Source organism: Lepisosteus oculatus, chromosome 4 (assembly GCF_040954835.1).
Source record: "Lepisosteus oculatus isolate fLepOcu1 chromosome 4, fLepOcu1.hap2, whole genome shotgun sequence".
NCBI lineage: Eukaryota > Metazoa > Chordata > Actinopteri > Semionotiformes > Lepisosteidae > Lepisosteus > Lepisosteus oculatus.
The window spans coordinates 23,210,976-23,227,631 of record NC_090699.1 but is presented as its reverse complement, the minus strand read 5'-3'; the positions used below and the strand labels follow the sequence as shown (position 1 = coordinate 23,227,631).

The 16,656-nt window shown below is 34.7% G+C and overlaps 1 protein-coding gene across 2 annotated transcripts; it reads right to left on the bottom strand.

The window, feature by feature from the left end:
* Nucleotides 1-233: 233 nt before the first annotated feature.
* Nucleotides 234-16,556, bottom strand: cabcoco1 (ciliary associated calcium binding coiled-coil 1). 2 transcript variants are annotated; one of them, XM_015346551.2, is made up of 9 exons: nucleotides 16,311-16,556; nucleotides 15,866-15,966; nucleotides 15,490-15,659; nucleotides 14,672-14,822; nucleotides 10,864-10,936; nucleotides 6,490-6,612; nucleotides 5,331-5,474; nucleotides 2,428-2,516; nucleotides 234-1,507 (listed from the first exon to the last, which is right to left on the bottom strand). In XM_015346551.2, the coding sequence occupies exons 1-8, from the start codon at nucleotides 16,401-16,403 to the stop codon at nucleotides 2,433-2,435; spliced, it is 939 nt and encodes a 312-aa protein (XP_015202037.1). In that variant the 5' UTR covers nucleotides 16,404-16,556; the 3' UTR covers nucleotides 234-1,507; nucleotides 2,428-2,432. The 2 variants fall into 2 exon arrangements, with proteins under 2 accessions (XP_015202037.1, XP_015202036.1); XM_015346550.2 differs by having other exon boundaries at nucleotides 234-2,516; nucleotides 16,311-16,555.
* Between the last annotated feature and the right edge of the window lie 100 nt (nucleotides 16,557-16,656).

Sequence of the window (16,656 nt, the reverse complement as noted above, 5' to 3'; positions counted from 1 at the left end):
GCTTTGTTCATTATTCTGGCCCTAGTTTGAATATCTTGAGTCAATAAAAAAAATTACAAATGCCTAATGCGCCATGCAGGAATTTGTTTGTTTGAAAAGGACATGTGTTTAAAGTTAGCCCATGAGGGCTATTTTCCATCGTAATGTTAAGTGTTAAGTCTTTATCTGATGAGAGATCAGAGAAAATGTTAGAATTTCCTGCGGCTAAAGCAATCCAAGAAAATAAACAAGGCTGTCTGCAAAGCACCTTTAATAATGAAAATAGCAAGCTTGTATTCTTCATATTTTCTACACTACATTGGAAATACTTAATATTTACCAAGAAGAAAGGAATTTGTGCTGACTTGTTAAAGCAACCAAAAGGATAGATGAACATATACATTCATGGTTACATAAATATAAACAGTGAAATATCAGCTTTGATTTTCTGGAATTTTTTATTTACCCTAGTAAAAAACGATTAAAACAAAAGCAGATATAAATGATAAAAGCAACACATTAATTCAACAATTCAACATAAAACAATATATAGACCATATAATTGCTCATTGGTGTTCACGTGCAGCTTGAGACAAAGAGAAGAAGACATTGTACTTGTAAAATACAGTGCTTTACTTTGTTAAGAAGCTGGAAATGAAGATTGTAATTTAATGACCAAACATTACCAGATGTTTTTACAACAATACTTTCAACATGTCTTCAGGTAACCTTCACTGCTAGAACCAAGGGATGATTTTGTACTTTTAATTTAAAATATTAAAAATAAGACAGCCAAGAAAACATGCATCTACTGCATGAGGCAATGACATCAAATTACCATTAATATATAATACGTCTTTGTATAAATTACTTTTAAGTGTTGAACAGCAAGAATTGTGAATTAGTTTTACATCTTGCAATGTTGTCTTGCCTGCCTTATACAGCTAGTTTCTTGGTGTGCAGAACAAAGTGCATCTATCAGCAGGCAGATTACAGTTTTAAACAATGTAATCATTATATACTGTAACAGTGCTTTAAAGAGTCCGTTAGAGACAAAAGCAACATACTGTATAAGAGATAAGTTAAACAAATTAAAATAAACAATATGAACAGACATTGACCACAAACAGTATTTAGTAGCAGAGTATACAGCACTGTATTTTGCACTTTGGAGGAGAACATCTACTACATGGATTTACACACTCCTGTGGGTATTGTGGGGCACATCTGCATAGTAATATTAAGAGAGTAATATATATTTAACATAGCAAGATAATTAGTTGTATTATTTTGCAGTTTTCGCTAACGTGATTCTTAAACTGGTATTTGTCTCGAGAGACATTATTCCTTTTTGGTGATATTTTGTTAATATGTATCTACTATATCTGTATGCTAATGAGTAAGTGTGAAATTTCTAAGTAGCACAGGAAAACCGAACTGAAGAAACCGAATATGACCCGATGCTGCAGTTCCACAGCTTCACCAGAAGAGGGCGACATATATCAAGAGCTCCACATCCACCGCAGATCTTTAGAGAAAACAGTGAAAGGAGACCTACGGTTTATTTACAACTAAGCAATCAAGGACGCACAAGAAATAATGTTTTTTTTTAAATATCTTGCTCATGCTTTCTGGGAATTTGGGTAAGGATTACCAACCTACCTTTGGAAGAATATTTATATATACACAATATTATGGCAGCTGTTTTACTTTATATTATAAAATAAAAACATCAAAAAAGAGAACAATGGGTTAGGTAGGGGTTGTGTGTGGGTGTATGCAAAAACACACAATAAAGAGGAAAAACATGATCAACATTTTCTGTGTTCCAAAACCCATTTAATATTTCTGTAGTCCTTAGGAGTGAATTTAAGTGAAATTATTCAGCTTGAATAACAGATCACACAGAAAGCCAATTCAGTGGTTTACGCTGTGAGTTAAATGCACTGGGTTGCCATGGCAGCTGAGTATATTTAAGACCGTTAATGACTTACGAGAAATGATTGCTGTAAATAGCACAACAAGCATGTTAGATGGATTTAAGGTAAATTGGCTGACATAGGTGGAACTTGTGTTTTGCTTTGCAATATAGTGTTTTACATGGTTAAAGTCTTATTGCTTTGTTTACTTTATTAAACTTACAACAAACAGACAAAATTAGCTGAACAAAGAAGAAGTTATAACCTAATAAAAACTGTTTAAGTACTTGATTTTAAAGATAAATACATTTGATTATAATGTTTTATAAGACCTGAAGCATATGCTTGGAATTCATAGTTCTAGTTCTCAAGAGAAGCCCACTGCATTTCAGCTTTTTTTAACAAGAAGAAAATTGTTAAGAGCAGAATGATGCATACTGTAGCTGAAACATGAAATGCTAAAATTAATGTTAGTAGTAAATCACATACAACACATAAATGTTCTGTAATAGAGCTATGTGTTTCCTACAATATTCAACTGTCGGAAGAGTTTTTAAGTCTGTCTATCCTGGCGGTGTAAAGCTCCTCCTGGACCCGCAGCTTCTCACTGATCTCCATCTGTAAAGACAAAAGAAGATGGTCAAAATCATGGACTCCTAATAATCCCCATCTATGACTTGGCTTCATCACTCTGCTCTCCTCCCCACTGAGAGCTGATGTGTGGTGAGTGTACTGGCACACTATGGCTGCCGTCGCATCATCCAGGTGGATGCTGCACATTGGCGGTGGTGGAGGGGAGTCCCCATTACCTGTAAAGCACTTTGAGTGGAGTGTCCAGAAAAGTGCTATATAAGTGTAAGCAATTATTATTATTATAATTATTAATAAAACCATTCTTCAGAGAACCAGTTCCCCTTGTTCCCCTGTGACTCTGAAATGCCCTGCTACAGAATCCCTGATCCAAGAAGCACCTCCTGTGCAGACATCAGGCAGCCTAGGGAAGTCTGAGAGTGATAACCTCCAATTGTCTTAAAGTACACCAACACCCTTTCAAGGACCTTGCAAGATCAGCCCAAGTGAAAGGAAGATGATCTATTCTATTCTATGTGATTTCCCAAGACACCTTTATCAGCAAGTACAGAAACAGCATTTCTCAGATAACGATACATAAGAAAATACTAGTGAGATGTATTTTACATTAATAATGAAAAAATTGGTTCCCTTCAGATATTATATTAAAATGTGATTTAACATTTAATTGGTAACAGTATTTTCTTCTATTTTTATCAATTGTTTTATTCTATTTTCATAAATTGCTTTCTTTTCCCTATTTCTACCTCAGCCTATTCACTTCTCAAACCTGAGCTAAAACAGCAAGTATATAAAATGTAACTTTCACTTACATTAAATTTAATGGTCTGTAAATGATAGAGGTACTCAGATAAAAATTAATCACACTGTTTAATAATTTAGAATTTGAGCAGCTGTAATACTACAGATGTATCATATGTTATCCATTTGCATTCGGTTTATCACTGCAAATGTTTTACATATGTGACTTACAGTTTAAACATAACCCTTAAATTTGGAAGATCAAGCGTAATTCATTTAAAACTACAGTGTAGCCTTTTGACCTCAGACACTACAATTTAGAAAGAAACTCTGATATGTATGTTTTCAGTTTAATAAGCTATTTTAAAATAATTTTATCTTGAAATGGTACATTAAATAAACACTTCTGATACTCTTGTGATTGTGAAATTAGACAAAATTGTTTTTTTTTCTAACCACTGTTTTAAGCTAACTGTTACATCTGTGGGTGGAAAGCAGAAAAGAGAAGAAACATTGCTAGATTCTTAGCTTAGTTTTTCAGTGTTACATTTTTCCTTAATCTCGCATTTTGAAAACCTTTCATTTACCAATCCACTTATGGAATTTTAACAATATGGTATGAAAAATAAGGAATTCAACCACAGTCTTCACGAGATTTGTAAATTTAAGAGTTTACCATATAAGGTTCAGACTGATGAAACCCACATGAGTAATTATGCTCCTGGGAAATTTCACAACCAAAATATCCTTTACAAAACGGATGTTATTATTAAATATCATTCTTAAAGGAAAAAAGCAGATGAGGCATCAATCCATACAAGGTCTCTTGGAAAAAAAAAGAAAAAACAAAATAATGCTATGGTTGTTAGGCTCAAAGATTCAGTTAGTTAAGATTATATTTACCAATGATGAAAAATACATTTACTGTTCTCATATGCTTCTTTCTAATGCACACAAATTAAATATATCTAAACAGGAGATTTTCTTTTAGTAACAAATGTCTTTCCTGCAGATATTATTAACAGATAAAAATTGAGCAGATGATTCCAAGTAACAAACCAATGTATTATTTTTATAATACTTCTTGAAAATACATATTTCCCCTTGTTTTTATTTAAAACATTGTGCAGGAAAATGTTCCAATTTTACTACTCAGGAAACATAACCAAGCATATGTTGGCCTTCTACAGATTTTAAGGTGGGGTAGGCCCTTGTGAGTTACTGAAAATAACTTCAGATATCCCATTTGAGATAAAGTGGTAGCTAGATTAGTTTAAGTAGAATATGTTTAAACCAGTACATATTGTATCTGCTGAAGAGTGATTTCCTATGCTGAAATCATACTAAAATGGTTACAAATATAAACTGTTTTTACATGTATTTATCCCATACTTTCATTGTACTGACAGATTTAAATAGACCAAAGCGCCTTAATTCACTGAGATTAAATCAACTAATTTCTGTTCAGATTTCTCTGTGTGACGAAAATAAATTTTGGGAAGCTCAATGTATAAAAGTGCTCAATAGAACTTTAAATGGGTGCTGTAAAAATGTTTAATTGAATCATATGCTTAACAATGCAAGCAGAAAATTAATACAAATAATCACTAATGAAATGTGATTGTTGTATTTCATAACTAGTCTAAAACTCATGATCACAAAATCTGTCAGACACAAGTATATGTACAGGGACAGGGTTTGTTCCAGGTGATTTCTATGCTACTTTATACTAAGTTTGAAATCAGATAAAGTAAATATATTTTAAAAAGGCTTTTGGTCTTAATATTGGGTTTCCATTATCCGTTTACAATACCTGATTGATAAGAATAAGTGGTCAGTTTGTAGTTATACAAAAGACTGCAGACTGATGAAAACAAAACAAAAAAACACAAGACATGTCCTTCTACACCTGTGATTTACCTGCTTATCCGCTGTCTTCTTGTATTTAGAATTTCCCTATGATGGTTAAAAATATTGCATGAAAACAAATATTTTTTCTCGATTACAACACAATAATGATTCTTGACTTGTTCTAATTTTAAGTAACAATGGAATGGGAATATATGACTGCCATCTATCCTTTATTGCTCAATACCATACCTGAAAACTTCCCAGCACATCTTTTGTCAGTGGTCCAAGCACTGATCTTACATCATCTATGGCGTAGCATTCAAATGCATTTTTTGCTTCATTGTTAGCTTTGTTCTGCTTGTCTTCATAGTTTCCTTCTAGTTCTTCAGTAAACTGCAAAATTCCAACAATTCTGTGTCATATACAAGCTGAACCTTTAACAAAAGACTGCATGTACATACTTTTGTAAGACTGAAAATATGTAAAAAATGCAATTTCATTACACAGGAACTAAGAAATGCCAGCCTCAAGGCAGAACTCAAAGCACATTCTTGGATGTTTAAGTATCTGCAATGACTTGACTAAATAATAATAATAATAATAATAATAAATACATCAAAGCAAGCTTCAGTTGCAATGTAGAAGGACATTATAAGTACAGTAATAACTATAATTTTACAGTGAAAATTTAATGTACAATGAAACAAATTACTTTAACTTTGAAACAAATATATTAATAGAAAATGTATTAAAACTCAAATAACTTAATATATACAAATCAATATATATATGTAATGCATATCTTAGCCATTTCACTAGCTGAAGTTAGCTGTGGCATGTTGGTGAGCCCTAACAAGGGTTAACACAAGCCCAACATAGTGCATCACATTCTTAGAATTCATAGTGGCTGCTATGAAATGTGGTCCTTTTATGACACATTTATTTAAAATATACACATTTAAAATCAATGAGTCAGTGGATTTAAGTGAAAAAATACATGTAAAATAAAAGTAGCTCAAGGCATCTGTACCACACTTGCTTCAAACTGACCCATGATTTATTTATTTATGGAGAAATTAATTTCTTGACCTGAATTACTGACCCATCCGATTTCTTTTGAACTACTATATTTACTCTCATCTTACTGTGACCAGCTAACTTCAACACAGTCCTTCCCAACATGAACGTAATACAAGACAATGAATCTTGTAGAGAAATTTGCGCATGACAGGTCCTCATAAACGTTGTTACCTCTCTTGCCATTTGCTGCTTGCTTTTGATAAACATTGATTTACTGTTTCATGATAATCCTGGTTTTCCTTATGTTACCAAAATGAGTGTCCAAACTTCTGATTTGATTAAAAACCCATGGTGTATCTAAGGCAATATGTCATCAGAGTGCCGATACCTCATCCTCACTGTGTTCAGGGGGAGCTGGGGCCACGTATTGAGTGAAGGCCTCACAGGGCATGCCCTCTTCCAAAGGTGCCACAACTAAGCAGTCTCTTGATCTGAGCACCTCAACACTTTCCTTGAAAACAGAATAAGAGACAGTCTCAGGCCATCCTCCGATTCGAATCTGATTTTACATTAGCAGTGTCTCTGTCCTATCACTACAGAGACAAAGCAAGCAAAACAAGCAAATTATCACAACTGCTACTACTCAAGAGACATCCAGTTTGTCCTTTGTTTTAACGTTTTTCAACATAACTACTATTAAAACATCATTTTTATGCAATACAAACATTCAGTGTGATGCATGTCTTTGATATTGCTCATTCTGTACTGAAATGCTTGCTTCATTTGTATTAAAAAAAGAACTGTCTATATGTAAACTAGAACTATGTTATAATTTTAGAATAATTTCAAGAAAAATATTTTTATCTCACTAGAATATGTTTTCAAAAACTGTTTCATTTTAATGATTCAGAAAATAAGCTATTACCCTTGGGTGCATTTTGCAATGCAACTGAAAAAATATTCAGTATGAGTCCTCTAGAGATTTTGGAACTGAGATACAGCATGTATATATAATTTGTAGGTGTATTACCATATACTGTACTGTATATCTCAAATCAGAATTACAGATATTTTGCCTTGGAATTAACTGTTAAAACAGTTATAGCAGATTTGGTTACAATTCAAATAATCACAGAGACTACTGCCACCTGTAGTCTGACAGTGGAACTATAGTATTTTTCAGGAAGATTGAGAATCCTGGACATCTTGCCTTAATGTAGTGGTTGTCAATACTGGTGCTAAGCGTTAGACACTCCTGTTTCTGCTGGGTTTTATTTCTGGTTTTGGGCCCTTAATAACCAGTGCTGGTTGGCTCTTGTATGTGCCCTACTTGCTTGTTTTTTTCTGTATATTGAGGTACTCCCACAGGGAGTGTTTTTCCTTCTGCTTTATCCAGCTGATCACATTGCATCTCGCACACCTGAATTACAGCAGTTGTGAAGCTCACTAATTAGTACAGGGTTGATACTGAATACAAATCTCATTCAGCAACTCTAGTGCTGAAAGCACATTTTAAAACAGGCTTCAAATAGAATATTGAGATCAATGAGCCTGACAGAGGACCAGAGGTCACCTGGGAGAAGGACAGAGAACCAGTCCTTTAATGTTGGTGTAGTTGTTACTGCCCTAAATCAAAACACTGTCTGAATAATAAGACATCAAAATACAGTATCTGAAAAGGATTTCGTAGTGCTACTGTACATGCTGCTTTTGCTTTGAAAAGATCACTATAGCCTAATGTCTGTGAAATGGCATATACTGTACACAAATACCACTCTACCCCACCCCCACATCCTCACAGAAAATATCTTCCGGTTTTGTTTTCCTGAGATCCTAAGAAAGAAATATCTCCCTTTTGTATCTGAGAGAAAAACTTTTAGCCTAACAAGCTGAAAAAAGTCGACAAATATATTGTCTGGAAAGTTTTCCCAAACAGCAAACATGTAAACTGCATTCAGAATCAGTTGGAAGCCCACAGAGACTCTAAGGTTTACACAGAGTGGATAATTAAGATGTAGAACAAAGACTATGAGCAAGATAATTCAATTTGGCTTTTGAAGCCACATCAATAACGTAGCTATATCCTATATGATTTATACTAATTATTTTTTAATTAATGTTAGTTATTATTTTGATCACAGAAAAACAAAATTTCAAATCTCTATTCTCAAAGCATATTGCTCACTATGCTCATTTTTTTACTTTCATGTAATTTGCATTATTTTCAGACTGTCGTTCTTAAATGTGTTCAGTTCAGAGAATATATTTATTGATATTCAATAAATGTCTTACACGCTCAATCAAAACAAATGAAATATGGTTCAATTTATGCAAACTGACAGTAAGCACCTATTATGACTGCTTCTTGAAGTACAACAGAAACTGAAAAGCAAAAAAAAAAACACATTAGGCTTAGCTCCAAGCTGTTTGAAGCTCATTACAAAACAAAATCTAGAGTTCACCTTGAAATAAAATCTGCATATAATTCATACAAAAAACAAAGATCACCTGAATAAGACATTGCTTTGGTTGATAAGATACAATTATATATATAATTACAAACTATTGCAATTATGACCATTATACACCTACACACGAGAAAACATTTCTTGTATAGCCCTCTTTTCTCTTCAGAAGAAACCACTCAGCACTTTATATTTTTGCTGTGTATACATGTGTAGTATAAGATTATCTGTCAATTATAAACAATAGTTGCTTATTATCCTTGATCACTAAATGTATGTTTATGGTCTTCTCTTTTCATAAGAGATGGAATTCTACTTTATAAAACACGACTAAGAGCACCAAAAACAGAACATAAAGATGTCTGTCTTATTGCAAATGTGTATACAGTATATAAGTGCAACATGTTAAATTAATAATTCTTTAATATGTACATAACCCTGTCAACCGAATAATCTCACGTCTATCTACAATGCTAGGCATTTAACAGAGCTGTCACATACACTATATTAGAAGAAGCAACACTGTATACATTTTTTCTCTTTGTTGTGTATATTTTCACATTGCAACTCAATTCTTATCCTAAATCACTCTTCCAACAATTTAGTGCCATTTTCTTTAATAATCCATTGAATCTTGCTTCCTAAGTTTAGGCAATTTTGATAAATACATTTAAACATGAGATAAGCCAAGTGGGTTGAGTCATGCAACATTTTCTGGGAATAATTAATTTACATAATTGAAACAACATCAATGAAATGTGCCTACTGAATGATTTCTGGCTTGAACTAGTTGGAAACTAAACAGAACTGACTAATTAAATCACTGTCCATAGAAAGATGCTTTCTTTTTCTCCTCTATAAATAAACAATGTCACAGTTTGCTAAAATGTTTCTGTGCATTTTTGTTAATCCTTATACACATTAAATAGACTTTTCAGTTTTACTTTTACTTCTGATTAAGAAGAAAAAGGACAAAAGACAACTCGGAACAAAGGCAGGAAAGGTTTACCCCTCTGCAGAGGTCACTGCCCTTCCTATTAATATTAATCACATTCCTCTCAAAGGGGTAACGTCTCTGCAGTTAATATATTTTTCACAAGTGAAGAAACAGTCTGAACAACATCAAAGGGCATAATACCTCAGAAGTCAAATTACTTCATATTAAAGTATCTTTGCAGTAAATGCTGGACTACATTTTAAGTAACCCAATGTGTTATGTGCTTTATTTTTATGTTTGTGTATGGTAAATAAACTTGAATAAATTTGTCTGTAAAACATCTTAAAGGAATGCATAAGATATTATTTTAGATTTCCTAAATATAACATTTCATAACTGCAATACAGTATGATTCTTTTGAAATTATAAACTTTCAAAATTAAATTCTGCTCAAATTACTATACCAATACTGACTAACCATGTCAGGAAAACATAAAATATTGACATTCTTGAACAAAGAAACATTCATTTATTAATTTAAAGCCGGACACACACCTGAGATGAACATGAATGTTTTATCACAGTGCTAGATTTTAAACGACAACATGAGAAAAGAGTGAAGCTGGAGTCAGATTGTCTGACCACTCCATATATTTCAGAACATCATCTATTTGCATGGTAGTCAATAGCAATGAAAAGCAGTAATATTTTTATTTGACCCCTTTACCATTTTATCACTTTAACATTTTCAACACTTTTGTTTTTTATCCTAATTGAAATTTCATTATAAATATTATTTAATCAGCAAATTAATTGTAGTGTTTAAACGTTTATGGATCCTTCCTACTGCCACAGCTGTTGCCACCTGGTAACTGAGACTTACTCTCAGTTTTTTTATTATTTGAAATGGCTTTGATTAAACACACTGCACTGCAGAATAAGCAGACATGAATATGCAAATTGATAATTACTAGGATAAAACACTGAATGTTCAATTCCAGTTTGTGAATGTAACAAAAAAACATACTGTACACCTTTGTCCCCCAACTTTTCAAAAGATTTCTTCACTTGAGTAAATGAACACCAACACTTAAGTGAAGCTGATATGCAAGACTATGTACAACCAAATAAGTGTGATTTTGGATGACATTCATCTACAAAAAATCTCATTATACCATGCACAGATGAATGGCAGAAAAATAAATATTATGCATTACAAATCAGGAAATTGCCTCTGGATTTTCACCAATAGATTGTTTTCATTATACTAAAGAGACAGACTGTAATAAGCAATGGGGCTGTTTTTAGACATGCATTATTCATTAAATACATCAAGCTAAAGAAAAGAAAAAGATCTTACTTCAATACCAAGAACAAGCTGCTCTTGTGGATGGGTGAAGAGAAATTCATACAGCTTGTAATGCTGAAATAAACTAGAAAGAAAAAAGACATCCAGTATTAAATAAACTGTTTTTGTAATAAATAAAGTTCTCATTCCTGTATGGCAACCCACATTCATACACCACACTGGGAGTGAGAACCATTGTGTGACCTTGAAACCCACCTATGTCCCTGGAGAGCTTTCTCCCATGCACCTAATTAGGAGATGCTGTTGAACTATGACATTACTTCTACCATACGTCTGAATTTGCATGGAAGTACAAAGATGAGCCAGGAGAGTTTTGGAACACAGTTTTATGGATAGAGGATACCAAGATAAACGTTAACTAATGTGATGGAAATGATAAAATATGGAGAAAAAATAACTTTTTATTTATTACCACTTGGTCAGTTTTCCACCTGCACAACATTGCCTGATTAAGACCCTTCTGCTGCCTGTTTAAGGCTGAAATATTGATGCCAGCCTTTATTTCATTTTAGACAGATTACTGTAATTCCTTACTCAGAGGGGTATCTAAGGTATAAAGTATGAGTCATCATGTCTACAATTTTGCTGTTCATGTGTTAATTGAAAGTATTCTGCAGCAACACATAACTTATCTGTAATTTGTATTAGCTCCACCTGAAGTTTAGAGTGGACTTTTAGGCTCTCACCAATAAGGCTGAGAATTGTCTCTATTAAGGTTATTTTAGGGCTGTATTGCATTGAATGTAGGTTAAGACTTAATCTGAGTTGTGTGAATTCAGGTCTTCTTACTCTGCAGAAGACCAGGCTTCACACAATGGGCCATGGAGGCTTCTCACTTCCAGCAACATACAGTATACACAGAAATCATTTATATACATTAGAGAGACTGTGACTCTCAGCATATTTGAAATACACTTAAATACATTTTCTTTCACCCTAGCTTTTAAGGTCTAATTTATTACCTTGGTTTTACTTAGCGAACTGTCCATGCTCTTCTTTTTTCTGTTTTTACTGGTGTAAAAAGTATTACATGTGTGCTACCATGTATGGTTTGGGTTTCTTGAAAAGAACTAAGGAATAAAATTGCATTATGTTATTATTAGTAGTGCACATAGCCTGAAGGACCAGCATATCTCTCCCTTGAACTGAAAGCCAGCAGGCACCAGGCAAGTTGCAGGAATTTCCCTTGAGCCAACAGCTGAGAGGTTCTTGGACAACAAATTCCGACATACCCCATCAGCCCTTCGGAAATCCTGGTTACAGTCTGGGCCACGGAGCTCAACCTACACTTTTGGCGAGTGTGTTTATTGTTAGAGATGCTTAGGAATCACATAATAAGTGTTTATCAACATAGCACAGCGATGGAGCTAACCCTCTTTGTTCATTCGCTAAGGGAAACTCTATTATACCATAGTAAATCAATTTATGTTGTTTTAGGTACTACAAATCTTTTAAGGACTAGTCACATAAATAGGTTACATTAGGCCAAAGAAAAAATGGTCTAAGGCTAAGAAAAATCTACAAACTGCCAAGCTCCTACTTTTTGTAGAGATTGAATAGTAAATACAATGTCTATAATAATCATAGTTAACAAGAAGTCATAATGAACTAATTCCAATTTCAAATGTAGGTTACACATAGAATTCTATACTGAAATAAAACAATGTTTCAATGTTAAAATATTTAATGAATTCCTTTTTTCTGCCCCACAAACTCACTCACCACATACTTCCTTTGCCCTTTCTCAGGCTCCCTGTTTAAAAGAAATGGCCAGTCAGCTGCTGGCTTTCTATATAGCCTTATTTGAGCAGTTCTTTCAGTATTTTGCTTGTGCCAATCTTGTTAAATTAGATGCACAGCTAGCGATTTTTCCATAATTCTGCACACCACAAAATACTCATCCTGGTAAAAGGTCTTTCTAAACTTGCAATCCTTATATAATGAAATATACCATCCCCTCAAAATCAGAAGTGTGCAAACATCTTTTAGAGCCTGATTAACTAGAGAAAGATAGTGATGTGAAGCTTTGAAACACTTTCCCAGATGCTGCAGGGAGATGATAAGATACAACAACAGTGCATCTATTGTCTTCACACAAAAATGACCATTGTGAAAATAAATGATTGTTCAAATATCCAAGGCTAACTGTTTTCAAACCCACCAGTTTTCAAACTCAACCTGCTGCTGACTCAAATCCCACATTTCTCTTCTTTTTTGGTAAGCAAACATTTAACATTTAAGGAAACAGCTTCACCCGCATGTCAGATAAAGAGTTGCACCTTGAACCACTTTGTTAAAACATAAAATGCTCAGAATAATCTGAAAACCACAAAGGGTGAAAACTAGCCAAGAGAAAGTCAGAGTGAAAGTGAAGGTTCATGACAGTTTTGCCAGTGCAAACAGGAGAAAACGGAAGGTACATTTTTTAAAAGAAAATTATTCTTCAATTTTTCAAAGTAAGCAATTAAAAGGTGACTTGAGGGTGAAGGGTTTTGTTTTTACCACACTTATAACCTCAGATAGTAAACAGATAATATTAACCAACACCAACAAAAGCACAATTATTTGCTGGTACACTTTAGGTTTGCATGGTGGATGTAACAATCAGCATTACATATACAAGGAAATAAAGACCTATTTGACAGCAATATTAAATTATATCATAAATATAACCATGATCTTTTCTTTCAAATTAATTAAAAATCAAGAATCAATTTTTTTTTAAATGGTGGCAGAATTATATTCATACTAATTTTGTAATCTGTAAATTCTGTAATGCAGATGCAACATTTCAGTTAAGGATAAGTTTTTTAAAATATTACATTGCCACAAATATTTTTTTTTAGCTACTTGTCATTGTTTTTATATTTCACACTTATCTATGGAGATTTGCCATGCAGTAATGGGTCAGATAATTACATCACAACAAGCCTGAGCTTGTCAAATTATTACATCACAATAGCTCAGAGTTTCCACACTGGAAATCATTAGCAACTACTAAATAAAAGAGAAAACGTTGAAGATGAGCTTCTGGCAACATAGTAAACTAGAGAACAAGTATGTGGCCAAGAATACAAATAACCTCCTTCTTCCAGAGAAAATGTTGCTAACTATACCTTTATCATGCCATATCACTCTGCAACTTACAACTGGCAACACACTGAAGCTAAGCAGGTGTGAGCCTGGTCAGTACCTGGATGTGAGACTCCTGGGAAAAACTAAGGTTGCTGCTGGAAGAGGTGTTAGTGGGGCCAGCAGGGGGCGCTCACCCTGCGGTCCATGTGGGTCCTAATGCCCCAGTATAGTGACGGGGACACTATACTGTTAACACGCATCGTCCTTGGATGAGACATAAAACCAGGTCCTGACTCTATGTGGTCATTAAAAATCCAGTTTTCTCGAAAAGAGTAGGGGTGTAACCCCGGCAACCTGGCCAAATTTCCCATTGGCCTTTACCAATCATGGCCTCCCAATAATCCCCATCTATGAATTGGCTTCATTACTCTGCTCTCTTCCCCACTGAGAGCTGGTGTGTGGTGAGCGTTCTGGCGCACTATGGCGGCCATCGCATCATCCAGGTGGATGCTGCACATTGGTGGTGGTAGAAGGGAGTAACCCATTACCTGTAAAGCTCTTTGAGTGGAGTGTCCAGAAAAGCGCTATATAAGTGCAAGCAATGATTAATTAATAATAACTATTATCAAACAATGACAATTACAGAGGCACTATATTGCTCGCCTGATAGGGTAAAGCAGCCGCAACACAGAAGGTAGGTAATCTGGAGGACTGGACAGATTACCTGGACTTCATATATTCAGTAATACTGGTAACTTGTCCCACACTGAAGAACTCATTGTCACCATCCTCTGTTGCCGCTGATGTTGACTGCCTTGTCCCCACTACTGCATTATAAAACTCTTTGAAGTTTTCTGCTAATGGCATCTGGTTATCTGAAAAACAGATGATGAAGAAAGGCAACATAAACATATTGCAATATACAGTATGTTATGGCAGTTAGTTCTGTAAATTCAGAACTCTGATGGCAAGGACTATACAAAATTAATCATATTTACAGCAGGTTTGCCCTTGTCTTCACATTTTGGACTATGGTTTAAATTCAAAATATTATATATTCCAAAAAATGATTAAATGTACCAGGAACAAATAATCTAGAGATCAGAACATCTAAATAGATGCATGGAACATCAGAATGTATGGAGCAACAGAATATTTTTCCTTCTAGTTAAATTATAATAATAATAAAAGTTAATAATCCACCTCTTTATCAATTTATACACTTAACATGGTGTGATTGCTTGCCTAAGTTCAAGTATGTAGCTGCGTCAGCATGTGTAGGCTGCAAAGGAACAAGTAAAGGTTTATTCCATGCTGAATGAAGAAGAAAAGAAACACAACGTTTCGGCTGTGTCACACCCAAAGGCGGCTCGACGGCCAAAACATTGTGTTTCTTTTCTTCAATTTTCAGCATGGGGTAAACCTTTACTATTTCCTAAAATGCAAACTGTCCACTTTCACTTTGAGAAACTAATTTACTGTAATTATTAAAAAGATGACAAGAAGTTAGAGCTAAAATACCATGAGAGAAACTCAGTTTACCCCTAATATTCTCCAACGCCATGCATAAAAGGGTCATGAACCCTGATACTTGCTGGCAGGTGAAGTTCATTTCTTTGGCCCACCTAAACCCAGAGACATAATAATCCAATAAAGCTGCTTCCTTCAAACACGTCTGATGGTTATTAAAGTTGAGGATCTCCTCCAATTGCCTGGAAAAGAAACGTAGGCTAATGCATTAATAAAACTAACACTATTTTTCTTTCAAGTTTGAGAAATGAAGCATCAACCTACACTTGACATTGCCTGTGACAGAAATGTCTATATGCACAAATGTTACCAGGTGCAGTGCAATTTAAAGGTTGAAAGGCACATTCAAGACATCAGAGCGAGTTTAGTTTTTCCTCTGTGTACTTACTTCTCCACTTCTTCAACACTCAATTGCAGCAGGAGGTTTACTTGTGAATAGGATAGGAATTTCCACGCAAGGGGGTGTTCGTTTTCACTGGTATCTTTATCCTATTCAGACAATTAGAACTATATTAATATCTGTCGAAAAGCAAAGCAAGTTTCAACTGCACTTCAGTACAGAAATATGAATGACGGTGGCTAGATAATAAACCACGTTACTGGTCCCAGCGCAGATGGTGAATATACCGGGTTTTAAACACGAAAACGTACTGACCCCATTGCAGATACAATGCATCATTTAAATTGTCGTCTCATCTTCTGTGTGTTTGCAGTGCTGGGGATACAGGCCTTGGCTGTAATCCCACCAGACCCTTCAAAGGAATAGTCTGCAAGAGGCCCCAGGCGGACATGAAAAAGATTCAGCCTTATTTAAATGCGTCCCTACAACTTACATGATCCTCTGTGTGCTTCTTTTCGTTGGCGCTAGCTCCGGAATTCTCCACCTGAGACTTAATCTGAGTTTTGGCCTTTTCTCTTCCTGCCATGTTGAGGAAAATTGGCGTCCCGTAGTCGCCATGGGAACCCTAAGATCTGCCTTTGGGCGGATCTACAACCGCACGTGCGACTGGGAACCGCCTCTGTCTTGACAACACACCGAGTCCAAGAGCATGTCCCGTACGCAGGAGCTCTGCGCCAGAGTCCAATTATTATTTTTGCAAACGATCATGGAAGAACTAAAGGGACTGAAAAAGATCCCTTCTCAAACGAAACGTCCACTTGAGTTTGCAGGGGCGAATA

Bases quoted from the DNA above. Each gene is read 5' to 3' on its own strand.
- cabcoco1 (XM_015346551.2), bottom strand. From the start codon at position 16,403: ATGGCAGGAAGAGAAAAGGCCAAAACTCAGATTAAGTCTCAGGTGGAG. The intron at 14,823-15,489 runs GTAAACTGAGTT...TCTGTTTTTCAG, and splicing joins GGCGTTGGAGAATATTAGGG to ATAACCAGATGCCATTAGCA. The intron at 10,937-14,671 runs GTAATCTGTCCA...TTTTCTTTCTAG, and splicing joins ACTGAATATATGAAGTCCAG to TTTATTTCAGCATTACAAGC.